The sequence below is a fragment of the Ranitomeya variabilis genome, chromosome 4 (assembly GCF_051348905.1).
Source record: "Ranitomeya variabilis isolate aRanVar5 chromosome 4, aRanVar5.hap1, whole genome shotgun sequence".
In the NCBI taxonomy this organism is placed as follows: Eukaryota; Metazoa; Chordata; class Amphibia; order Anura; family Dendrobatidae; genus Ranitomeya; species Ranitomeya variabilis.
In genome coordinates this window covers 550,438,051-550,464,608 of record NC_135235.1, presented here as the reverse complement: position 1 = coordinate 550,464,608, position 26,558 = coordinate 550,438,051, and the positions used below count along the sequence as shown (strand labels likewise).

The following is a 26,558-nucleotide window of genomic DNA, read 5'->3' as shown; positions in this document are numbered from 1 at the left end:
ACCTGTGAGTTTTGCCGGGTTGGTTTTAAAACATAGGGGTGACCCCACATAATTTTTTTCTTTCATTTATTCTCCCCTGCTCGCCGGCCGAACAGTGAAGAAGGGATGACAGCCGGGTTCAGCACCACACGCAGGGGAACAGCGCTTACTGTAGCACTTCTTTCCCGACGGCCATCCATGTGGTACTGATGCAGCCCACGGTTGCCATACGTGTGCCACATGTAGGACACACACGGACATCTCCTGTACCGTGTTTACCGATACCGGAAATATCAGGACGTGTGAAACCGGCCTTATTGTGATAGCGCCATCTGGAATTAATCTTGTATGCTTAGCATAATATATTACACCCCTCTGCATTGCCTATAGTGTTATTCTATTATGTGATAGGGGGCTATGATCCCTCCAGATGAAAAGTCGCAGATGCAGCGTTAAACGTTCATCCTGTGATGTCACCACCACTGATATACTGCATCAATATAATGTACTAGTCCTGGTGATGACTAGACACACTAGAGATGTCAGAGCCAAACCTATTTTTTCTTCAGGCACATGGAATATTGATTTAGAAAATACAATATAAACCAGTAACTAGGTCGATCTATGCAAGGCTAGAGGCAAGGGATGAAATGTATGTGAGAATCTGCATATTATGGTGCCAAAAAGCGAAGAATCCTGAATATGCTGCTATCCACTGATAAGGAGTACTCAATTCTTAGCCTACCTTAGGACACATTAAATGTACAGTATGGTAAATATAGATAATCCACAATTGTGTAATAACCAGTGCAGATCTAAGGGAGAAAGTGGCAAAACGATTGGTTATTCCTGTTTTCCTACTAGTGATGAGCGAATGTGCTCGGATGAGGTGTTATCTGAGCATGCTCGGGTGCTAATCGAGTGTCTTTGGCGTGCTCAAATAATATGTTCCAGTCCCCGCAGCAGCATGTAAAATTACCTATTGTTTAAATCAGGTTTATATACTGCATTTCCATGTTTGTTTGTGTTTAAATACAGATCATGAAAAAAAAATACACAGAAACCTTGCAAGTTTTACACTAGGCTTAATACCAGACTTACACTTCCTGTCCTTTTTCCACAGCCACACAGCAATAGATTGGCTCTGACTTCTATGGACATATTTTCTAGGCATGCTCTGATCTGGGCAAAGGTCACTGTGCAGGAAGTGGGTGGAAGTGAGCTGTGACATCACCTACGAATGGTGGGTCCTGCGTTATCTACTGTATCTGTAATAATAATGAAACTGCTGATAATTCCTGATCCGTCTGTAAACTTCTGTCTAGTATTAGGTTTAGTGGTCAGAGTGAGTGAAAACTGCATCATTTCTGATTTTTTTTAAATTTTTTTAACTATATTGATATGGAAAACAGTACATTTAACATAACCTGGATTTAAATACAAGGTTGTTTTCTGATTCCTTTTAAACTTTATTGTGATTCTTCGTACAATCCAACCTTGTCGCCCACTGACTAGGAAAGTTTGTACACCCCTGCTTTACATGCTATGGGATGTTAATTGATGGAAATATATTGCAGAGGAGATTTGATAACATATTCTCACACCAGAGCATGTTCAAGAAATAGAAGTCAAGCGAGATCGTTTGCAATGGATTGGTTTGTCTTGAAGCTTCAGACATATGTAGTCTCTGTGTTCTGTATTTGTGTGATCGTACCTTGACAGCTAAAGGCCAAGCTCCCCACCATTGGTATTGTACCAATCCCTGGTTCTGGTTTATATGTGACCATGCGCATTAGAATAACGTTGGCAGTACCCACTGATGTGTATGGAAGGAAGGAATGGGCTGTTTGTTGTCAGCATGTCCAACCCTTTTGTTCCCAGGAAAGATAAGTCACGGCTAGAGATGTCTGACATTGAGTTACTCCACTTTCCCTATTCAGAACACATACATGCTCTGCCAAGCCAATGTATATGTATGAGGGGGATCGGGAGAAATGGCGCTTGGAACGTTTGACCCAAGAAGTATAACAACTATAGGACAGATATATAAAGCCTGGCAGGCAAATGTGCCCTAAACAGATCCATGAAGAAGGCTGTGGTATAATCATTTTATTACTGAAGCTCTGTGTTAAACGCGAGAAGAAAGGCGGGAGTGTAATTACTAGGATAAAAGGTAGGATGTCACTAAATGTAAATATAGCCATACAATATCTCACCCACGGTGTCGGGTGGTATACAAGAATGGCAGGTTTGCGCTAGAACCTTGACAAACGTCCCTGCAACCCTGTAGCCCTGGGCTATTATGCAGCCTCCCCTCCATGGCCTTCCTTCTTGTGCTTGCACACCTCCCTGTTTTCCCTTGTTGTTCTTGCACTCCTCTATGGCCTCTCCTCCTGCCTTTTGCACGCCCCTGTGACTTCACCTCCTGCCATTGCACTTCTCCTCCATGGCATCTCCTCCGGCCCTTGCACCCCTCCTCCGTGGCATGTGCTCCTGCCCTTGCACTTCTCCTCCGTGGCATCTCCTCCTGGCCTTGCACCCCTCCTCCGTGGCATCACCTCCTGCCCTTGCACCCCTCCTCCGTGGCATCTCCTCCTGCCCTTGCACCCCTCCTCCGTGGCATCTCCTCCTGCCCTTGCACCCCTCCTCCGTGCCATTTCCCCCCTACCCTTGCATGCCCCTGTGACTTCAACTCAAACCCTTGCACTCTCTGTGGCCTCACCTCTTGCCTTTAGACGCCCCTGTAGCATCTCCTCCTGCCCTTGCACTCTCCGTAGCCTCCCTTCCTTTCCTTGCACTCTCTGTGGCCTCCACTTGCACACCTCTATGGCTTCCCCTCCTGTGCTTGCACACTTCTGTAGCCTCTTCTCCTGCCTTTCCCCACTACTGAGCCTCTTCTCCTGCCCTGTCTTCTGCCTACCAGTCCAATCCATATACCAAACCTCTCTCCAACTCTGCCCAGCGATGCTCTCTCTGATTCTACTATTCTCTATGTGTAATATCATGCTGTTTAACTTTCTCTTGGTTACTGTGTTTGTTTTGTGCCTTTGTTGCTATGGACTATGTACGAGTATACTCTTGTCTATCAGCAATAATGGCAGCTGTGCTTAAAGATTGTCTAAGAAGCAGACAGGATTAAGGAGATTATTCAAGAAAGTGGTGAAAACGGGATACAATTCTTAAATCAACAAGGAAATATTAGAATAATAATAATGATTATCCTATTGGACATACAATAGTCACTGAGCTTCTTGGATTATTTTTTTAGCAGCTGTCTCGTTTTGAAAACAACAGGCTGATGAAAGTCTGATTCATTCTGTCCACTCCAGATATAGTTCTGTACAGGGGACAATACGGGCCAAAAACAACAGGTCATCTCTTCCTCCAGAACAGTCTGCGCAGCAGCCAGTGCACGACGAATGGCCAGACAACTATGAACAGAAACGTCTGAGACCTGGCCAGTGCAGGACGTCGCCTTTTCTGGAAAATGAAACAAAACAGTAATATTAGAAAAATACATATCGTGCTATAACTGTTTTACCATTCAAAAGACATCTACAGACAGATTTTTCTTTAAAAAAACAAAACAACCCTCCTCCCCCAAATCTGTCGTGTTGAATTTTTTATTTTTTTTTTGTATGATGAGTGGTGGTTTTAAAATGACACCATTCACTTTATCATACAATGTTCTGAAAAATGGGGAAAAAAAAATCCAACACAGCATTCTCTGTTAAAAAAAAAAAGGACCTGGTGGAATGGTTCTCCAGGTCAGTAGGATTACAGTGACAGCGAAGTTATAATATTTCCTCTAGAATTTGGTTTGTGTTGCCTTTTTTAATTTTTTTTTTTTTTTTTTTAAGGACCCTTACCCTTTGTTACTTTTCTGTTCATGGACATGTATTAGGGATTGCTTTTCACATACTGAACTGCGATTTTTATTATCACCATCTAGGGATACATACAAGTTTTTTCCTTTTATTCCTTTTATAGTTGGTAACTATTTTTTTTCTTTTATTTTCACGCTCCTAGACAGGAACCTGCAATATTTTGTGCAATAATCATAGGATACTCAACAGGGGCCTCCAATAGGCTGCTGGCTGGTATGGTAAGTCAACAGTACCCCACAATCATGTCAGGGAAAGAAGGTTGGTAAAAAAAAAAAAAATAAACAATAGCCATCCCACCAAGAACTTATCACTTAAATGATACTATAAGTAACTGACAGCGGCATCGGAGTGTTTTTACAGCAGCAACTGACCAGTGCTGTTAGAGGCAGGGGCTGGCTATCCGGTTTTTATGTCCGTATGCGGTCCAATTTTAAGGACCACGAATACAGACACACGGTGGTGGTGCTCATGTCAGATTTTTCACATCAATCGTGTGTCAGTGTAAAAAAACAGCAGACATGTCCTTTTTTTTTTTTTTCACGCACCACGGAGAAATGGGAGTCGGAGTCAGCACCCGCTACGTGTGTATATCATGTATTAAATAAATAAAATGAATTAATTAAAAAACAGCATGGAGTCCCCATCCCCCATCATTTTCCTAACTAGCTGAGGGAAAGTCGACAGCTGGGGGCTGATGTTAATATTCTGGGAAGGGGCCAAGTCATAAAGGTTCCCAGCGTATTAATAACAGCTCGCAGCTGTTTGCTTAATCTTTACTGGTTATTATATGGGGCACCCATATTTGTGGGCTCCCCCCTACATTTACTAACCAGCAAAGGCTAAACAGACAGCTGCAGGCTGATATTAATAGGCTGGCAAGGGGCCATGGGTATTGGCTCCCTCCCAGACTAAGAACATCAGCCATCAACTGCCCCAGAAATGGCGTATCCCTCAGATGCACCAATTCTGGCACTTAGCCTCTGCTCTTCCCACGTGCACTAGTGCGGTGGAAAGTGGGGTAATAGTTGTGGGGTTGATGTCAGCCGTTTACTAGTCGCTGACATCAAGCCCAGCGGTTAGTAATGGAGAAGCATCTATAAGACACCCCAATTACTAACCCCATTGTCAAATTTAATAAAAGACACAGAGTAAAGACCTATAATTGAAATACAAACTCCCCAACCCTATTTTAACCATTTATTCACCAAAAACTAAAAAAAAGCTCTACTCACCTTTCCGCTTATGATCTATAATGCTCATGTCCCATGAAGATCCCCAACTCAGCTACATCCAGATGGTGTGGTGAGTGGTGACACCCTGATGCAACAGCTCACAACGCCGGTCGGAACACACTGAGCTGAGCATTAGAACTGCTGCCTGGGACCGGCGGTAACCTTAATGATGCTCAGTGGGTTGCGGCTGGAATGGTGAGCTGTCGTTTCACTGATGTCACCACTCAACACACCATCTGGATGTATAAGAGTTGGGGATCTTTGTGGGATATGAGCATTATGGATTATCGGCGGAGAGTATACTTTTGCTTCTTTATTTATTTGGTGAATAAATGCGTAAAAGAGGGTCGGGGAGTGTTTATTTCTATTAAAGGACTTTACTATATCTGTGCTTTTATTAAATTGGGCTATGGGGTTAGTAATGGGGGTGTTTGATAGACACCTCTCCATTACTAACCCCTCAGCTTGATGTCAGCTACATTTTAAACCTGATATCAACCCCACAACTATTACGCCACATGCCACCACACCAGGGTAAGTGAGAAGAGCGGAGGCTAAGATCCAGAATTGGCGCATTTAATATTCATGGCCCCATCCAAGTCTATTAATATCAGCTCACAGATGTCTGTTTAGCCTTTGCTTGTTAGTAAATATAGGGGGGACTGTGATGAGGGAACAGCCGCCATCTTGGACGGGCCTACTAACACAGATTGGCGTGACTCCATTTTGTCTCCTGGTCACAGGTCTGCAGAGAGGAGTGCTCCTGGCCCCCACCTTTTCTAATGAACATAGTGCCTATTAGTATGGTAATCGGCTGAGCTCAGAGGAGATTGCAGAAGGTACTTCAAAGCTCAGTTAGGAAGCCACACCAGCAGGGGGCTTGGAAATGCTCAAGGGCTTAATTAAAGCACGCATGTCAAGGGGCCACTGGATACACATCTAGTATGGTCGTCCAGCCGAACCGTCTCTGACATGGAATCGTGAATTATGGACGCATCATTCGAGGTAGCGGCTCATAAAAAATATTCCCCTCGTCCTAAAGAAATGGTGCATCTAATGGTGCGACTCCTGTATCCGTGGGAGGTCTGAAACCCGAGATATAGAGATCAGCCTCCCACAGGGACCGAATGGGTCCAGGTTTGATCCCAGTACGACCGGCAGAACAAACCACAGGCGCTGGTACTGCCCGTGTGCTGATCCGATCATCCTGAGAGCAGTTATCCCATTTATTAGATATTGGGACAAATATCGCAGGGAGGCAGAGGGGTGGAGATTGCTAAGCCCACCCAGCTACAGGGGGAGGGACACGGCAGGGTTAAGAGCTGGACCATGTGGAGAGTGACAGACACAGAAGATGACCAGCTAAGAAACAGGGCATGCCAGCCAGACGGGGGCAAGCACACGCTTTCTGGGGGCTGCCCGGCAACTAAAGTTTTGGACCTGCGGAACGCTGCGCCCCCCGGCTTCCACAAGCGACCTCTAACCTGGTAAAGTGACCTCCAGCTTTATACCTTAAGCCTTGTATCATTGTTGTTATATTGTACTCTGACTGTAACTCTTGATATATTGTGATTGTATATTTCTTGTAATTACCTAGTGCGCCCTTAAGGCAATTAAATCATAAATTAATTTTGGGCTGATCCTTTTACTCTGATTGCGAATCTTAGAATACCCAGTGTGGGTAACAGGGCAGTCCTTCCGGCGGCCATTTGCTCTAGGCGCAGTTCCCTTACTGACCTGAGAGACAAAGGGGGCGCCGGAGAGCTGTGCCTGTGTAGTGACGTCACGGATTGGTGACGTGGAAGGAAGGGGCTTCCTTCACAGTGGTGGCAGCGTACGTGGGATCAGAGTAATAGTGTGCGTGGGACCCCTACTCCCAGACACTAAAGGCTACCAGTGGTAACTTTCACTGCTGGGGTCTTAAGGTCAGCCCAGCACTAGACGGTCAGAGTGTAAATATAATAAGTTGTGTGCAAGGTCAGGGTTACAGCTGTGTCAGTAACCAGAGGTTCCAAAGATGGCAGAGGGCACCAGGAGTGCAGTGAGGGCGCAGGCCAGTGCTATGGTCGAGGGGGAGGTGGTGGTGGATGGTACTGTTCAAGGCGAGGGGGAGCTCAGCCCAGACTCCCCAAGGAGCCAGCCACCTGTGCTTAGTCCGGCAAGGGACTACCCACCACCTACCCGCCCCAGCCTGTCCACATCAGCGACCCTTGTTGCAGCGGCAGTGGCACGTCTCGAGGCGGGTAATGAAGACGCCTATATGAGACTCATGGCAGCTGCAGAGAAAGCAGCGGAGGCCGAGCGTGCAGAACGCCGTGAGGCAGCGGAGCGGGCAGAGAAAGCTGCAGAGCGGGCAGCGGAGCAAGCGGAGGCCGAGCGTGCAGAACGCCGTGAGGCAGAGGAGCGAGAGCGGGCAGAACGCCGTGAGGCAGCGGAGCGGGCAGAGAAAGCTGCAGAGCGGGCAGCGGAGCAAGCGGCGGCAGAGAGAGCAGCGGAGCGCCAGCACCGACTGGAGATGGCTCAACACGGGCTCCCGCTGGACGCCCCAGCACCACCAGAGTCCAGGGTTTCCAAAGTCCGGGCCGAGGACTTCCCTCTGCTTGAGAAGGATGGAGACCTGGATTCCTTCTTGCTGGCCTTTGAAAGGACCTGCCTTCAACACCATCTGGCCCCGGATCAGTGGGCAAGATACCTGACCCCCCGTTTGAGGGGTAAGTCCCTGGAAGTTTTGGGGGACTTACCTGCCGGGGCGGAGCAGGACTACAGCAGCATCAAGCGGGCCCTGATCCAGCACTACAACCTCACCCCGGAGTCCTACCGCAAGAAGTTCCGGAGCCTGCAGCGGGGCCCAAAGGACACCTGGACCGACCACATGCGGGCGTTGCTGAGAGCTGCAGAGCACTGGACCTCGGGTCTAGCGCTCACCACCCGCCAGGAGGTCCAGGAACTGTTCGTCACGGAGCAGTTCTTGTGGAACTGCCCAGAGGACCTCCAGCAGTTCCTCCGTGACCGGAAACCAAAGGGGGCTTCTGCTACAGCCGCCCTGGCAGATGAGTATGCCAATAACAGGGCGCCTGAGCCGAAGAAGCCTGCCAGCAGCACCTGGAGAGGGGGTAAGCCCAATCCTGCCCCTGTTTCCCCAGCCCCCAGAGTGCAAGGGGTGTACCCCCCTGCTGCCCTCTCCAGGCCAGGCGCAGAACCCAGACGTTGTCATCACTGCAACCAGCTGGGACACTTCAAGTCTGCATGTCCCCAGCGTCTTAAGGCCCCATCCCTGTCCCCGAAACCGTCCACTGTTTTATGTGTGGGAGGGGGTGGTGGGAGGTCCCTGGACAATTACCAACCCGTCACTATCGGCCGCACAGCGGTCATGGGACTGCGGGACACAGGCGCTGAACGAACCCTGGTACGTCCTGAGGTGGTGTCCCCTCAAGACTTGGTACCGGGAAAAACCCTTTCCGTCTCCGGAATTGGAGGCGTGGAACCGGCGCTGCCTGTCGCCAAGGTGTTTTTGGACTGGGGCGCCGGGAGGGGAGTGCGGGAGGTGGGAGTAACGTCAAATATTCCTGCCAATGTATTACTTGGGACCGATTTGGGGCGGATAGTGTCTCAGTATGTGGCCACTGAACCCCCAAGTTCGGCTCCCCAAGAATGTCATGACTCTACTGTGAATGTTGATGTGTTGAATGTGCCTCCAACAGTGGAGGAGGGATTGAAACCTGAGGGTAATCCATACACTGACACCACACACACAGGGCTCACAGGGAGGACAGGTGAGGAGACTGTAGGGGAGAGCTCAGAGGTGGAGGGAGGGGCTGCTATGGGCAGTGTAGGGCCCCTAAGTGAATCCAGCCTGCTGAGCCTAGGGCCCCTGCAGGAAGAGGAACAGGCCATGGGGGGAGGAGGCGTCCCAGGAGAGGAGCCACCAGGTAAGACCCCAGGGCAGGAGTTCCCCACACCCGGGATGTCAGGAGGGCAGGGAAGTCTGCCTGACCCGGCGACTTGGTCAGGAGCCGGGGGGAAGCAGGCGCTACCCATGGGCACAGCGGTCGTGGCCGCTGTCACCAGGAGTGGGAGCGCCGGAGCCCAAGGAGCCTTGCAGAGGTCCGAAGGCTTCCCCCTCTCTGACCAGGTGGCGGCCGAGTCAGACAGCGGCCAGGAGACAGATCCCAGGGAGCTGACAGCGGATGTGGCAGTGTCGTCCATTCTCGCCACATCGAGTCAGGGATTTCAGGCAGCGTTGGAAGCTGACGCTAGCCTGAAAGCTCTCAAGGAGCAGGCGGCACAGCCTCCTGGTGAGTCAGACCGCGAGCGGTTGGTCTGGGACCAGGGACGGCTGTACCGGGTATCGGTCCAGCAGGGTTCACCGGAGGCGTGGCCCAGGGACCGACAGTTAGTGGTACCCTATCCGTTCAGGGCGGAATTGTTGCGGATAGCACACGAGATTCCCATGGCCGGACACCTAGGGATCGCTAAAACCAGGGCCAGGCTAGCGCAGCATTTCTACTGGCCTGGAATGAGGACCGAGGTAATTGCCTACTGCCGTTCGTGTGACACCTGTCAGAGGGTGGGGAAGGCGGGGCGGCGCCCCAAAGCCCCACTGGTAACTCTGCCCATCATTGAAGAGCCTTTCTCGAGGGTGGCTGTGGATCTCATTGGACCTCTGTCCACTCCCAGTCGCTCCGGGAAATGCTTCATATTAACGGTAGTGGACTATGCCACTCGGTACCCGGAGGCGGTCGCTTTGTCATCCATTCGGGCTGACAAAGTGGCCACTGCCTTACTGGAGATCTTCTCCAGAGTGGGGTTCCCCCAGGAAATGCTCACCGACCGAGGGACCCAGTTCATGTCACAGCTGATGGAGTCTCTCTGTAAGCAGATCCAGGTGCAACATCTGGTAGCCAGCCCGTATCACCCACAGACCAATGGCCTGTGTGAGCGGTTCAACGGCACCTTAAAGCAGATGCTTAAGATGTTGGTCGACTCCCACGGGAGAGATTGGGAGCGGTATCTCCCACACCTTCTATTTGCCTACCGGGAGGTTCCACAGGCCTCAACGGGGTTCTCCCCCTTTGAGCTCCTGTACGGGCGACGTGTACGGGGGCCCCTTGCTCTGGTGAAGGAAGCGTGGGAAGGAGATTTGGCCACCCCTGGAGTGTCGGCCATTGAGTATGTTGTGCGCTTCCGGGACAGAATGACGGCCTTGACACGGCTGGTGCATGACAATATGGCCCAGGCCCAAGCTGACCAGAAGCGGTGGTACGACCAGAATGCTTGTGAGAGGACCTACCAGGTGGGTCAAAAGGTGTGGGTACTGGTCCCCGTCCCACAAAACAAGCTTCAGGCAGCCTGGGAAGGTCCATACCTCGTGCACCAGCAGCTCAACGCCGTCACCTATCTGGTCACCCTGGACCACGCCCGTGGAAGGAGGAAGGCCTTCCACGTGAACATGATGAAGGCACATCATGAGCGGGAGGCTTGTGCCCACCCAGTGTGTAACCTCCCGGAGGAAGGGGAGGTAGAAACCCTCCTGGATCTGCTCACCCAAGCCAAGGCGGGTGGATCCATCGAGGATGTGGGGGTTGGCCACCAGCTCTCGGAGGACCAACGTTCCCAGCTGGGGGTCACCCTACACCCCTTTCGGGAGCTGTTCAGCAGCCTGCCCGGAAGGACTGAGGCAGCCGTCCATGATGTGGACACCGGCAATCACCCCCCGATCCGGCGTTCAGCATATCGGGTCTCTCTCGAGGTGCAGCAGCACATGCGCCAAGAGATAGACGAGATGCTGAAGCTGGGGGTGATCCAAGCATCTAACAGCGCGTGGGCTTCGCCGGTAGTCCTTGTCCCAAAAAAGGACCGAACTACGCGGTTCTGCGTGGACTACCGGGGGCTTAACGCTGTGACGGTCACCGATGCGTACCCAATGCCGCGCATCGATGACCTGCTCGATCAACTGGCCGGGGCCAAGTACCTGACCATCATGGATCTGAGCCGGGGATATTGGCAGATTCCCCTGACCCCTAAGGCACGGGAACGCTCTGCCTTTATCACCCCATTTGGACTGTACGAGTCCACGGTGATGCCCTTCGGCATGAAGAATGCCCCTGCCACTTTTCAGCGGATGGTCAACACGCTGCTCAAGGGACTGGAAGGGTATGCGACCGCGTACTTGGATGACATTGCCATCTTCAGTCCCACCTGGGAGGATCACCTACAGCACCTGGCGCAGGTGTTGGGGAGGATCCAGAGGGCAGGGTTGACCATTAAGCCGGAAAAGTGCCAGGTGGGTATGAGTGAGGTCCAGTACCTGGGACATCGGGTAGGTGGGGGAGCTCTGAAGCCAGAGCCCGGGAAGGTGGATGCCATCACCTCCTGGCCCTCCCCCAGGACCAAGAAGCAGGTGATGTCCTTCTTGGGGACTGCCGGGTACTATAGGAGGTTTGTTCCACACTATAGCACCCTGGCCAAGCCCCTGACGGACCTCACCAAGAAGAAGCTGCCCGTCGCAGTCGACTGGACAGTCGCCTGTGAGACAGCTTTCCAGGCGCTCAAAACCGCCTTGTCTAGCTCTCCTGTACTACAGGCAGCCGACTTCACGCGGCCGTTCGTAGTACAGACCGACGCCAGTGACTTTGGCCTCGGTGCTGTGCTCAGCCAGGTCGACACTACGGGACATGAACACCCCGTTTTGTACCTGAGCCGGAAGCTCCTGCCGAGGGAAGTGGCCTATTCCACGATGGAGAAGGAATGTCTGGCAATTGTATGGGCCCTGCAGCGTCTGCAGCCGTACTTGTACGGACGCCACTTCACCGTGGAAACAGACCACAACCCCCTCAGCTGGTTACACTCGGTCTCTGGGACGAATGGGAGGTTGCTACGCTGGAGCCTGGCTCTCCAGCAGTACCACTTCAGCATTCGCCACAGAAGCGGCAGAGACCATGGTAACGCTGATGGGTTGTCCCGGCAAGGAGAAGGTGCGGAAGGGCGCATGGGGGAACACAGGAATGTGATGCCCCCTAGCGCCCTCTAAAGCAGGGAGGTGTGATGAGGGAACAGCCGCCATCTTGGACGGGCCTACTAACACAGATTGGCGTGACTCCATTTTGTCTCCTGGTCACAGGTCTGCAGAGAGGAGTGCTCCTGGCCCCCACCTTTTCTAATGAACATAGTGCCTATTAGTATGGTAATCGGCTGAGCTCAGAGGAGATTGCAGAAGGTACTTCAAAGCTCAGTTAGGAAGCCACACCAGCAGGGGGCTTGGAAATGCTCAAGGGCTTAATTAAAGCACGCATGTCAAGGGGCCACTGGATACACATCTAGTATGGTCGTCCAGCCGAACCGTCTCTGACATGGAATCGTGAATTATGGACGCATCGTTCGAGGTAGCGGCTCATAAAAAATATTCCCCTCGTCCTAAAGAAATGGTGCATCTAATGGTGCGACTCCTGTATCCGTGGGAGGTCTGAAACCCGAGATATAGAGATCAGCCTCCCACAGGGACCGAATGGGTCCAGGTTTGATCCCAGTACGACCGGCAGAACAAACCACAGGCGCTGGTACTGCCCGTGTGCTGATCCGATCATCCTGAGAGCAGTTATCCCATTTATTAGATATTGGGACAAATATCGCAGGGAGGCAGAGGGGTGGAGATTGCTAAGCCCACCCAGCTACAGGGGGAGGGACACGGCAGGGTTAAGAGCTGGAACATGTGGAGAGTGACAGACACAGAAGATGACCAGCTAAGAAACAGGGCATGCCAGCCAGACGGGGGCAAGCACACGCTTTCTGGGGGCTGCCCGGCAACTAAAGTTTTGGACCTGCGGAACGCTGCGCCCCCCGGCTTCCACAAGCGACCTCTAACCTGGTAAAGTGACCTCCAGCTTTATACCTTAAGCCTTGTATCATTGTTGTTATATTGTACTCTGACTGTAACTCTTGATATATTGTGATTGTATATTTCTTGTAATTACCTAGTGCGCCCTTAAGGCAATTAAATCATAAATTAATTTTGGGCTGATCCTTTTACTCTGATTGCGAATCTTAGAATACCCAGTGTGGGTAACAGGGCAGTCCTTCCGGCGGCCATTTGCTCTAGGCGCAGTTCCCTTACTGACCTGAGAGACAAAGGGGGCGCCGGAGAGCTGTGCCTGTGTAGTGACGTCACGGATTGGTGACGTGGAAGGAAGGGGCTTCCTTCACAGGGACTACCCAATTTTTATTTTGGGGTACCCCTAAAATAACCAGTGAAAAGCTAAGCATACAGTTGCTATTAATACGCTGGGAACCTTTATCGCTATTGGCCCCTTCCCAGAATATTAACATCAACCCGCAGCTAGTTAGGAAAATAGAGGGGGACCCCACACCGTTTTTTGTTATTTATTTAATATACGATATATACACACAGCGGTTGCTGACTCCAGCTCCTATCAGCGTTGTCTGGTCGCAGGGAGAACAGTCAACAATGATGAGAAGCACCCGATGCTTGGAAACAGCGCCAACTGTACTGCTTTTCCCAGGCGCTGATGTGCGTCACATGGATGCCACACGTAGGTTACACACGAACACTGATAGCACCAATACTAGAAAAAAACAGAACCGGGAATATCAGGACGTGTGAAGGGGACATAGTCAGCACCCACCATGTATGGAGCAGGCTCTGTGCTATTTTGTATATTTGTAGATGATATCATTATACTGTTCACATTTGCACCACTGCATAAACCTGATAGACCTTAATAGGAGTCAATTTGTTGCTGTAGTAACTGTCATATGATGGACCCATCAGAGCGTTGTGACTTTCGTTATGAATGGAAGTTGCAAGTGTGAACAGAGCTTTATTTGTCTCATTTTTCCACTATGGTAGTTAGTCATAGACACTGGTCCGATTCTGTCACACTTTCTGACTACTGACATACCGGCAGTTTATGTGATCGCAGCGTTTGCCCTTCTATATATTGTCGCTGATCCTGTGAGGGAAGAAAAGATCTGTGTTCAGTATGAATGCTAAATGACAACCATAAACCTATTGCTTATTTGATCAGATCTGATTACACAGGTCAACAAAAAAAATTTTTTTTTCTGGTGTCCAAAATATTTTAATGAATTTGGGGTATTTTTGGGGTGCTGATTCTGAATATGCTATCAGTTTTGCCAGATTGGCTCAAGTTTTTGAGATTTTTGGTATCTTATTTATAGCACTTGTTGGTAAATGCGACGCATCATCTCATTAATTTCTTTGGATTAGTACTTGAACTGAGCAGTTCTCAATATAGGTTTGTGTTAATTAGTGTTCTAAAAGTTTGTTCATAGCTTGATTTTTGCACTAACTTTATGTTGTTGTCCGTTTTCCAGTGAAAAGCATGAACTCATCAAGAAGAAGTTGTCTTAACGATCCAGACTCATTCTGTTACATTTGTGGTGAATACACACTGCCAAAACATAGAAGAAACATAACAGACTTCGTAAAAAAAGTGTATTTTGCCTATTTTGGGGTTATGCTTGGGGACCAAGACAAGTTTTGGGCACCACACATAGTGTGCAAAGCATGTATCGAATTATTATGAAAATGGAGCAAAGGACAAAGAAAAAGCTTCAAATTTGGTGTTCCAATGGTGTGGAGAGAGCCAAAAAATCATCATGATGACTGTTATTTCTGTGCAGTGCAAGTGCAAGGATTCAATAAGCATAAGAAACGAAAATGGGAGTAACATGGAATCTGCAAGAAGGCCTGTCCCTCATTGTGAAGATGTGCCTGTACCTGTGTTTACCATAAATAACAGTCATCATGATGATTTTTTGGACCGCTCCACACCATTGGAACACCAAATTTGAAGCTTTTTCTTTGCCCTTTGCTCCATTTTCGTAATAATTCGATACATGCTTTGCACACTATGTGTGGTGCCCAAAACTTGTCTTGGTCCCCAAGCATAACCCCAAAATAGGCAAAATACACTTTTTTTACGAAGTCTGTTATGTTTCTTCTATGTTTTGGCAGTGTGTATTCACCACAAATGTAACAGAATGAGTCTGGATCGTTAAGACAACTTCTTCTTGATGAGTTCATGCTTTTCACTGGAAAACAGACAACAACATAAAGTTAGTGCAAAAATCAAGCTATGAACAAACTTTTAGAACACTAATTAACACAAAACTATATTGAGAACTGCTCAGTTCAAGTACTAATCCAAAGAAATTAATGAGATGATGCGTCGCATTTACCAACAAGTGCTATAAATAAGATACCAAAAATCTCAAAAACTTGAGCCAATCTGGCAAAACTGATGACATATTCAGAATCAGCACCCCAAAAATACCCTAAATTCGATTAAATATCTTTGGCACCAAAAATGCTGTTGACCAGTGTTATTAGCCAAATACATGAGCCACTGATAGAAAGAAGAAGGGCTCACAGACTTGTAACATAATAGATACTGTGAGACCCTGCTTTGTTGTCACAGTAAATACATCACTTTATATGTGACATTTAGTGGTTGTATGAGATTACTGTAAACAAACAGCTCCCCTTTTGTCCTCTGGCTGTGCGTGGCATTGCAGCTTAGCCCCATATATAAAGCAGAAAATGTGACACAGTCGCTTTAAAAATGGGCTTTGCATGTAATACAAGTTACTGTATGTTTTCCATAGATCATAGCTAACTGATAAGGCTGCAGAGTCATAACCTGTAAAGCTCTCTCCAGGCTTTCTAGCCGCTGACAGAGACTCTGGATTGATGCTTGCAGAGCCTCTACCGTGGCCTTAATCTGAGGGCTCAACTGGTGCGGTTCACTTCTGTATCTGCTCTGTAATCCATGTGATGTCTCTCCGCTGTCTTCATCACTGGGTTTTCTTTGCCAGACATCACTAGTTGATTGAGGAACTAAATGGAGGGAACAAAACACTTTATGAAAAAATATACAACACAGCAAAACTATTTGTGAAATCGGATATACAATTGTAAATCACGAAAAAAAAAAAAAGGTAAAGCTCCTAGTACTTGTGGCAGAATCATAATACCCCTTGCAGCCATCCAGCTCTCTCTGCTAACAGGATACTTGCCAAAAAAATGTAAGAAGTTTCAAAAGCAGGCACTAGACGAGCCTGTGTCAGCATGTTATCACTGTTGTGTGTGAAGGGGGCTGGCTGACAGGCTCATTAATAGCTCATCAGGGAACTGACATAGCTATTAAAATGAGTTAGTCAGCCAGCCCCCTCTACAAAGCAGACAAAATAAACTCTACTGGGACACTGGACTGGAGTAGATATATTTAGACCGAGGCACTGTGGATAACTGAAGTATATTTTCGTCATTTGCTATGCAAAGTTCATTTTAGTATATTTCTTTTAACTGGACAACCCTTTAAGAAATACCAGGTTTCCTAGAAAATATGACACTGTCTTATATTATCTTTTGTTCTGAAATATGAGTTAGCGTTTATTTTCAGGGGATGTTTTATTTATTTATTTTTTTTTATATATACACACACACACACACACCCACACACTGACCCATGTATATAGACACACATGTATATACACATTCTGCTCATACCAGCCTATCTCCTCTTCAGTTCCTCTAGACTTCCAGTTACAGGACCTTTGATGACATCATGGTCACATGACCGTGATGTCACCAAAGGTCCAGTGTTAACTCGGAATAGAAACACTTGTGGACCCTAAGAGAGTGTGGAGAAGCTGCTTAGTTTGCCTTCCCCCACGCCCCCCTAAGGCCGGCACTGCATACCAGACTGTCTCCTTTTCAGTTGCTCTAGTCTTACGCAGTTAAAGGACCTTTAGTGACCTCATGATCACATGACCATGATGTCACAAAAGGCCCTTAAGTCAAACTCGGATTAGAAATACTCGGGGCCCCAGTTTTCCCTCCCAGCCCCAAATGACTGTAAGTAGGGCTTATTTTTGGAGTAGGGCTTATAATTCAAGCATCCTGTAAAATCATGTTAGGGCTTATTTTTGGGGTAAATCTTATTTTCGGGGCAACACGGTAGCAGGAAGGTCCGGCTTTGGCTTCAGCTTAGAAGAGGACCTTCATTTTTTGTTTTCTCACCTGAAGTAGCACTTTCAATATGAACAAACACTTAGCGTCTTGCTGTTACGTATATACTTCTATACCTGTGTAGCAATCCTCATCCTTTCGCCTGTCTGCACTTCTCCTTGATCTAGCCTTGGTCTTTTTGTGTGAAACATCAGATGCTTGAAATAAGTGCGGATAAATCCTAGAACCATTGTCTTCACAGTCCTAAGAGGATGCGCATACATTATATATACACCAATTCACATATTGCATAGTGTCAGTAATGTATTTATTACATTAGCGTCCCACCTTATCAGACCCCAGCTGCTCTTCGCTGTCAGAATTATCATTTTCTGACCCCCAGCTCTGCAATCTCTGCTCAGCTTGCACTGGACGTGTTGCCTCACCTGAATGCGCATGCAAAAAAAAAAATAAAAATTCAGCAAGCTAACTTGTAGACAATCCACCTAACTATAGGACTATATACTAAATGAGAACTGGCCAGTGACCATACAACATGCAATAAACATATAAGTGCCCCACTCCAACTGGTGCCTATCAACCATAAGTAGAGTGGCAAAGTGGTTGACGTTGTAATGTTTGTGTATGTCTGTACTTTAGAGAGATCAGATTCTCAGCCTGCAATGGAGAGGGACTGATGGGTGATGGCCATCTCCGCTGTCTGGAGAACAGGATCAATGGCGGTGAGTATGCCATAGTGTGGAGTTAGTCATTTTACAATAGGAGCCCAGAAGCAGCACCCGATCTGCACTTCCTAAAAAGGTCCTCAAATTGTAAGACGACATCTAGCAACTAGTGCAGATTTTACATTATGGTGAAGAAATCACATCTGGTCTGTACTCGCCAACCTAAAGGATATCTTCTTTGTTCTAGCTCTTCCTGCGCAGACACTACCCCCGGCTCTATCTCCTCTGTTATAGCGTCATGGAGTTGAGTCTCTCGAGGACGTTGGTCCCACGTTTCTTCACTCTGCTCCTTCGCATCCTCTGAACTTTCATCATCTGTAAGACGAGGGCATTTATGGACAATGTAGATGGTAGAGAAAATATCAGTCACATAAAGGGGTCTACAAATGGCAAGGATAAACATGGGTAAATGCTGTATTTGTGGCCGATAACTTAGGCCACCCATGCACATTACATCGGTGGGTCCGGCCACCCATGAATGTGTTCTCAGTAAGAACAGAAGAGTTGTCTGGTGGCAACTTATCTCCCCAACAAGAAAAGCATTGGGCAACTGAAATTCCCCTGCTTGATCTTAATCCCCACCTTGACGCCTGCCTTCGGTGAATAGAGGGTAGGCCCCAATACACATTAGATCGTCATTGTCCTATCCATCTAGGCATGTGGCCAGCTTTACATCTCATGACTTCATATACCTATGTACAATCATATGCTATATAAAATCTGTATACATAACATACTGTCTATATAGTCAGAAAGGAAAATCGGACTCCTGTTTTGGGTTCCCTTCCTTACCATTTTCTGCAGATCATTTGGGGCCTGCAGCTTCCAGAACACCAAGTGCTCACACAGGACGTCAGTGTCACCAGCAGAAGAAGCAAGATGTCACCACATCGCTCCACCTGTGCTTGGTGCCAACACCAAGGGCTCACACAGGACATCAGCATCCCCAGCAGAAGAAGCAAGATGAAGTCACCACAACGCTCCACCTGTGCTTGGTGCCAACACCAAGGGCTCACACAGGACATCAGCGTCCCCAGCAGAAGTAGCAAGATGAAGTCACCACATCGCTCCACCTGTGCTTGGTGCTAACACACAGGGCTCACACAGGACATCAGCGTCTCCAGCAGAAGAAGGAAGATGACATCACCACATCGCTCCACCTGTGCTTGGTGCTAACACACAGGGCTCACACAGGACATCAGTGTCACCAGCAGAAGAAGCAAGATGATGTCACCACATCGCTCCACCTGTGCTTGGTGCCAACATCAAGGGCTCACACAGGACATCAGTGTCCCCAGCAGAAGTAGCAAGATGGAAGTCACCACATCGCTCCACCTGTGCTTGGTGCTAATAACAAGGGCTCACACAGGACATCAGCGTCCCCAGCAGAAGCAAGATGAAGTCACCACATCGCTCCACCTGTGCTTGGTGCTAACACCAAGGGCTCACACAGGACATCAGCGTCCCCAGCAGAAGAAGGAAGATGACGTCACCACATCGCTCCACCTGTGCTTGGTGCTAACACCAAGGGCTCACACATGATGTCAGCGTTCCCAGCAGAAGAAGCAAGATGAAGTCACCACATACGCACAGTCACCATTAATACTTTTGAGGGGCATTTGTAGCATTATTACTTTTTTTGGTGGCAGAAAGGAGGGGTGAGAGCACTTATTATATTGTCACTTTTGGGGAGTTAATCAGAGGGCGCTCTAGGGACAATATTTGTTAAGGTGGAATTCTAAGGGCATTATTACTTTATAAGGTGGCAAGTTGAAGCATTATTAGTTTATAGGAGGCAGACTCAGCATTATCTTAAAATTATGTATCCGGTAATTATTAGGGGCACACAAGGGACTTTATTACTTGCTATTATTGTCTACTACCAAAGACATGGTATACAGCACTATTTGCAATTTTTTAGGGGGTTTATGTGGCATAATTTGGGGTAGTTTTAGTAATGGAACCAAAATTTCTGGAGTACAGCATTTGGGGGAATTTTGAGACATCGCAGGTGCAGTGATGAAATAAATGGGGTGGCAACAGGCACAGACTGAGCAGAAACGGGATGGGAAGTCTCTGTAGGTGGTAGAAATGTAAGAAGTCAAATGTGTTCCTGTTCGAAACTCTGCAGACCAGTTGTGGCCACAAGAAGTCATCAGGCTAACACCAGACAAAAAAAGGGGATGACAACTGGTCAAGTCAAATATAGAGAGCCATAAACTTTATTAATAATGTATAACAATATTAAAACCAGGTGACAGGTTTTTACCTGTCACCTGGTTTTAATATTGTTATACATTATTAATAAAGTTTATGGCTCTCTATATTTGACTTGACCAGTTGTCATCCCCTTTTTTTGTCTGGTGTTAGTCTATCTCTGATGATAGGTCTTGTTGGTCCTTTTCACATATGGTACAGATTTCTGCTATATTATGTGTTACCATGGTGAGTAGTCATATAAGTTGGTATTTAAGAAGTCATCAGGGTGGTCTGGGCCAGATGGAAAAAAAGGAAGAAGCAAAAACTCCCATTAGAAAGAACATTACTAGTGAGCCACTATATCTAATGCTTCTGTAGTCATTTGGATGATCTGGATGGTCTGAAGGACTGGCATCTAACACTATATGGTCACTGTATGGTGGTAATATTGGACTTATTCATGGAAGTGCCCATTATACTTACTAGGGCGCACCTATGTAGCCACAAACTAGCATAATCTGGCTTGGGGCTCCACACAGATGTATTGTGCCCCCCTGTACTGAAGCCCTAATTTACACCACTAACCTGGTACGTCAAAGAAAACCATCAAAAACAGGAGCAATATTTGTTGAACAGATGTATTTACTGTATCCGCTGAACATAGAACCAGACCGCTACAGTTTTTTATCTTATGGATACAATAAAATATGTAATTTTTTTCCACTGACGGCAATCAGTGATTTGTAATACTATAATGAGCAGAAACAGAAAATATATTAGGAAACTAGAAGCTCTCTTTAAATAAAACCAGTAAATCCCTTTAAGCAGCTACGTGCGTCTGTGTGTGTGTATTTGCTTTCTGTCTGCATTGTATTCATAAGCCAGGCTGCAATATTGGCTCACTTGCAGATGTTTCTTTCATATGGAAGATAGCTGCTCTCTAGTGATAAGATAAACTTTCACCAGGTTACAGTATATCCGCTTATCTGCCAGATCTTTAAACTTTAACCCTTTAGGCTATAAAAAAAGTAATAATCTGCTCATATACAGAGTCACAAAGGTACTGTAGTCTAGGTGAAGCCAAGGCTGCTTGTAAAATCTTGTATATACTGTATATGTCAGTCTACAAAATACTGCCATATACTGCCAACGTATCACCGGCATATACTTGCAAAATAACAGTTCTAAAATCAAATAGCCAAATAACAATACAAACAGCATACTGCTAAAAACACTGAGTGCTTTTATTTTTCCCCGTGAGTTCACATTTTTGGGGGCTCCGTATTAATCCTGGGCTGACCACTTATAAAGCACACTATGCCATTAAGAAGCATGCTTCGGTTCGGAATGCGTTAGCGTAGATCCTACGATGTTCTTGCTATGTTTTTATAGATGATTTATTATATATTGTTGTTATTGATTATTACAATATGAAGCTTATATTGTTAATACTGCTAATGATCTTAATAATCTTATTCTTGCATGCCCCTCATTAAGATTGGCGTCCAAATTAATGGCCTCAAAGGGGAATTCCCATCTCCAATACATTATCTCAATATGCAGTAGTTGCAATAATAATAATATAAGCACATACCTCCTTTTTCAAATGTAATATAGTTCTTCTGATTAGCTATGTTGCTTACCCCATGTGCAGGGCATTGCAGTTGCTTAGGTATCCATGGTTATGGCGACTAATGTAACGATAGCTAGATAGCCATGGTTAGGACCACTAACAACTATCTAAGCTTCTGCAATGCCCTGCCCTCGGGGTAAGAGACATAGCTAATCAGAAGAACTACACAACATTTCTACTACATATTGGGATAGGATTTTGGAGATGTGAATGCCCCTTTCATGAATCAAAGTTTAAAAAATAAGTGTAGAGGTCATGTTTGAGGTTTTGTAATAGAGGAGCGTCCACCTACCATTGCTGGCCTCGAAAAAGGAGTCTGGGGGACGTGGCATGTCAGGGATGACATCATACAGGGGACGGAAATGCTCAAACATCTCCGGTGATGTGTCTTCCAAGGGGATTGTGTCTATAATCTGATACATACAAAACAGAAGGGTTTTCACTGTTACCATATAGATTATTCCCGTACATATTAAAGTCCTGCACGTCAAGAAAACATGTAAAGGCAGGAGAAAGATCTACATTCTCCAGTACGTAATGTATTTGGTGTATACTGGTATATATCGGCAAAACTGATTAACCATTAAGCTGACTGACCTAGCTCTGCCTCCGCATGCCCTGACCAGAGCAGAATGACTTGCTATTCCACCTTTGGCACCCAGGGCACATTATATTTTCTACCCGCCATGGCGGTGTAGTTCATGTGGGCCAGTACATATACCACTCGCTAGATTCTGATGATATGCAACAAAGTCTATGGCGACCATCTTGAACTACCACACCCCTATGGGGCGATCCGTAGACTAATGCTATGGCTATATAATGGACATAATATCAGAACCTCATTTTAGTGGCTGATAATAAACTGTCGGGAATAAGGTGACATCAGATGGGAGCCGTGTCATGACAATGGCTTTATTCAATTTCTCCACCATTATCAGACAAGACATCACACGTTTATACTGTACCTTTTGTGCCACCATTTTCATTTCTCTGATATAAGCACACATGGCGTCCTCTTGACTCATATCACCAAGCTTGCTCCAGGCATCCCTGCAAAAGACATACCAAAATAATGTATGCAAATTGCCGAAGAGGGGCTTAAACTCTAGTGCCGCCCACAATAATAAAAGTCAATATCAACCCTTTAATGAGTCTTGCCACCTGACTTAGGATAAAAGCCTAACAGGCATCTCAATTTGCAGAGACATGTTTTGGTGGTGGTGCCCTTCCAATAAGGGGCACTAGCAGTCAAGCACTCTTCTTCTCTGATAAGACAATTTGCATATTTAATTTCCCAGGAGCTTTTCATGGCCTATAAGTCTCCTTACACTGACATGTCACTTCACAAGGAGAAAGGTTACCCCTTAGACCAAAATAATGCAAACTGGTATGCAAAAAAGGAGAATTGTCCAGTGGAAATTAAGAGCCAAGATGCATGGAATGAATCCTCCTGGGACCCTCCTATAATATATTAGAGAAAACGCTGACCTGGGTCGGATAGAAGTCTGGGCTTTGTAAGCCCAGACTTCTATCTTATTGCTTAGTGCTCACCACTGTTTCACTTCTGCATTTGCCGTATTCTGCAGACATTTGCTAATGTCTGTACAAGCTATATTGCCAGTCCCTGAAGAGGACCGATAACTTGCCATAAATATGTATTTTTTACCTAATGCAAGTTGCAATTTTCTCCTGAATTTGGCATTATTTTTTGTTCCTGCTCCTCTCTGTTACTGAAATATGGCCCCCTCTTCCTTGTATATTAATATGGAGGGTTTGTTTTTCCAACTGGGCGTGGTCATAAAGAATACACCCAGAAAATGGAGAACCATGCCCACTGGGATAACAAGATTGGATGTATATATATATAGGGAAGAGGGGACCCTATATAAGGAACGGAAAGGCGCACGAAAAAAATTTAGATTCAGGAGAACAGTAGCATTTACACTAGGTACAAAAAAAATACCTGTTTATGGTAAGCGACAGGTGCTCGTTAAAGGGGTTGTCTCATTATAACAACACTTTTAGAAACCCTGTTGCTGGGGAAATGTAGCATTACATAGCATTCATAATAGTTATCCAAGTATACATGAACAGGTCGAATGCGCCAACACTTATCGCCACTCCACTGTTTCTCACAAATGAGAATTCTGGCCCTTTAAGACGTTCACATAAGGGCACATGAAATAAAGTATAGTGTTCATACCACTTGTACTTCCCGATAGGATCCCAGAACCCGGGGCGAGATATATTGCAGGGTCCCATGGTAGCCTGCTTGTAGTAGCTGTAGAATCTGAGCATTTCTTCATATGACGGCCGGTAAGCGCCTAGGGGAACCAGGATAAAAAGTCCAGTCATTCAGGGGATGGGGAGACAGAAGGTGAATACACATAGGACCCTATACACAGAGTAAGGGGATAATGATAAGCAAAGGTGGCTTTTATATGTCTTCCTATTAACATCTGTCTAGATATATTCTTTTTGCACTTCTATCTACATGACCCGCCTATAATTGTAGTTTGGATAAGTGGAAACCAGGACATGGTGTCAGAATAATGGACAGCATACAAGTAGATAGCCGTCAGCGGAGATAAAGAGATTTTCCTACAAACAAAGTTCATTCTAATCAATACATCTTGGAATAATAAAAATTTCCACAATTGGATGTGTTTAAAAAAAATGTTAATGTGCTGAGATAATCTTATACTTGTGCCCCTTCTGTGTACTGTGTAATGCATGTGTCTGACCGTACAGGGACATGGTCTGATCATACCGCAGCTCCTGGGCAGGGGAGGAAGCAAAAGAGCATACAGACAGTAGTAGCAGAGCCGATCGAGTTGTGCCAGCTTCTAGTCTCCTATGGAGACTATTAAAACATGCCGAAAGTAAAAAATGTGTTTAAAAATATACAAAAAAATAATATAAAAATAAAATATAAACATAACATATATTTTCAAATCACCTCCCTTTCGCCCCATTCAAAATAAAACAAAATTAAAATCAATCATACACATTTTTGGTATCGTGGCGTTCAGAATAGCTCGATCAATAAAAAAAAATTAACCTGATCGCTAAACGGCGTAGCGAGAAAAAAAAAGTCAAAATGACAGAATTAGGTTTTTTTTTGGTCGTCGCAACATTGCATTCGATCAAAAGATCGTAACTGCACCAAAATAGTATCATTAAAACGTCAGCTCGGCACACAAAAAATAAGCCCTCACTCGACCTGAGATCACAAAAAATGGAGACACTATGGGTATCAGAAAATGACTTTTTTTTTTTTTTAAAGCAAAGTTTGGAACCTAGACATATTTGGTGTCTATGAACTCATAATGACCTGGAGAATCATAATGGCAGGTCAGTTTTAGCATTTAGTGAACCTTGCAAAAAAGCCAAACAAAAAAACAAGTGTTGGACTGCACTTTTTTTGCAATTTCACAGCACTTGGAATTTCTTTCTCATTTTCTAGTACACGTCATGGTAAAACCAATGGTATCGTTCAAATGGCAGAAAGGCTGGTGGGGTCTGCAGGTATATAGGTCCATAAATCATGGAGGAGTAGGAATATAATGAGTGCGATACATTACAGACACATAACTGGTAGCATAAAGGGACATTACATGGACTTGTGACATAACACGGGGTCACATAGGGCTTTACATACCGTTTTTTGGCAAGCTCTGAATAACGGACACAGCTGCATTAAATTGCCTCTGGTATCCAGTTTCATCCTGATCCGTCCCCATGGGTCCAGAACGCAGCGCTGCACAATCCCAGACTGCAGCGTACAAAGCTTCCTCTACAGGACAAAAGTGCTGCCAGGTACTGCCGTGGCACTGCTCCGCTGCACCATGCCCTGATAACAGGTGAACTCTGATCCGCCTGTTGACTTGGTTTGTAGAAAAAAAGACAATGAGAAGACCAAAACCTACAAGATACAGAACCATAAAGAAAAGCATTGCTGTAGAACACGGGAGACAGGCAAGCTTGAAGGAAATATCTCTGTAGTGATTTCTGGGAAATAATGATGAAAACCGTCAAACTATCACTGCAGCAATCACAGGAGTGATCATCCAGCTTTCCAAGAGTCCTGAATGGCAAACAGATTCCTGCATAACTAGCGGAGTGAGAAACTGTATTAGGACTGCAATAATGGCCCAAATAGTGGCCAAACAGAAGAAGGTAGAACTAAAAACAAGAACGGAGTTTTCTTCATTAATTTTTATTTTAGAGTGAAATATTATTTAAGCCAAATTCAGAAGTCTATAAATTATGATCAGAGGGAGGACTTTGATGTCTTGGGAAGCCTTGGGTCTCCTGATCCAAACTCAACAACCTCAAGTCAGGCCAAGAGCCCATCCAAATATCATGTGGCATACTAGGACACTTTTTCCACGGATGTCTGAATTCAGCATTATAGGGAGGAGATCTACATTAAATTACCTGCACACAGTGGATTTTCACAGCAAAATCCCAGTGTGTTGCAAGCGGATTTGGTAGTAAATTTCAGGACTGTGGAGTCTGAGCCCATTTTGGTGGAGTCTGAGCCCATTTTGGTGGAGTCGATGTCATGGAAATTGAGGAGTCGGAGGTTTGGCTTACCGACTCCACAACCCTGGTAAATTTCACCCGATACATTGCAAAGTGAAAAATCTGCAAAGAAAATTTTCACAGCAGATCTTCAAATATCTTCCTCCATGAAGGAAAGATGGATTCCGACTATTTGTTATAGGCCCAGGACAAGTCATTGATTTTTATGAACCCCCACCCAGTAGGCTCCCCTAAACAGTGCCACCCAGACTGTGTTAGTACCTGATGCCAGTCACAGTGCTGTGTGCATGAGTCCCTGAAAGACAGGATCCAGACGTGCCAACGATGCAGCCACTGACTTCA

At 46.3% G+C, this 26,558-nt stretch overlaps 1 protein-coding gene across 1 annotated transcript in view; it reads right to left on the bottom strand.

Moving 5' to 3' along the window:
* Positions 1-2,073: 2,073 nt before the first annotated feature.
* The window catches only part of ACBD4 (acyl-CoA binding domain containing 4), a 37,590-nt gene continuing 13,105 nt past the window's right edge, over positions 2,074-26,558 (bottom strand). The window contains exons 2-11 of the mRNA XM_077252644.1: positions 25,330-25,554; positions 23,872-23,992; positions 22,634-22,718; positions 21,958-22,078; positions 17,996-18,148; positions 17,436-17,533; positions 17,225-17,351; positions 15,778-15,974; positions 14,014-14,064; positions 2,074-3,459 (exon numbers count right to left, since the gene is read on the bottom strand). Of these exons, the coding sequence (XP_077108759.1) occupies positions 3,352-3,459; positions 14,014-14,064; positions 15,778-15,974; positions 17,225-17,351; positions 17,436-17,533; positions 17,996-18,148; positions 21,958-22,078; positions 22,634-22,718; positions 23,872-23,992; positions 25,330-25,411 (1,143 nt within the window). The 5' untranslated portion in view covers positions 25,412-25,554 and the 3' untranslated portion in view covers positions 2,074-3,351. The remainder of the gene's footprint in view (positions 3,460-14,013; positions 14,065-15,777; positions 15,975-17,224; positions 17,352-17,435; positions 17,534-17,995; positions 18,149-21,957; positions 22,079-22,633; positions 22,719-23,871; positions 23,993-25,329; positions 25,555-26,558) is intronic.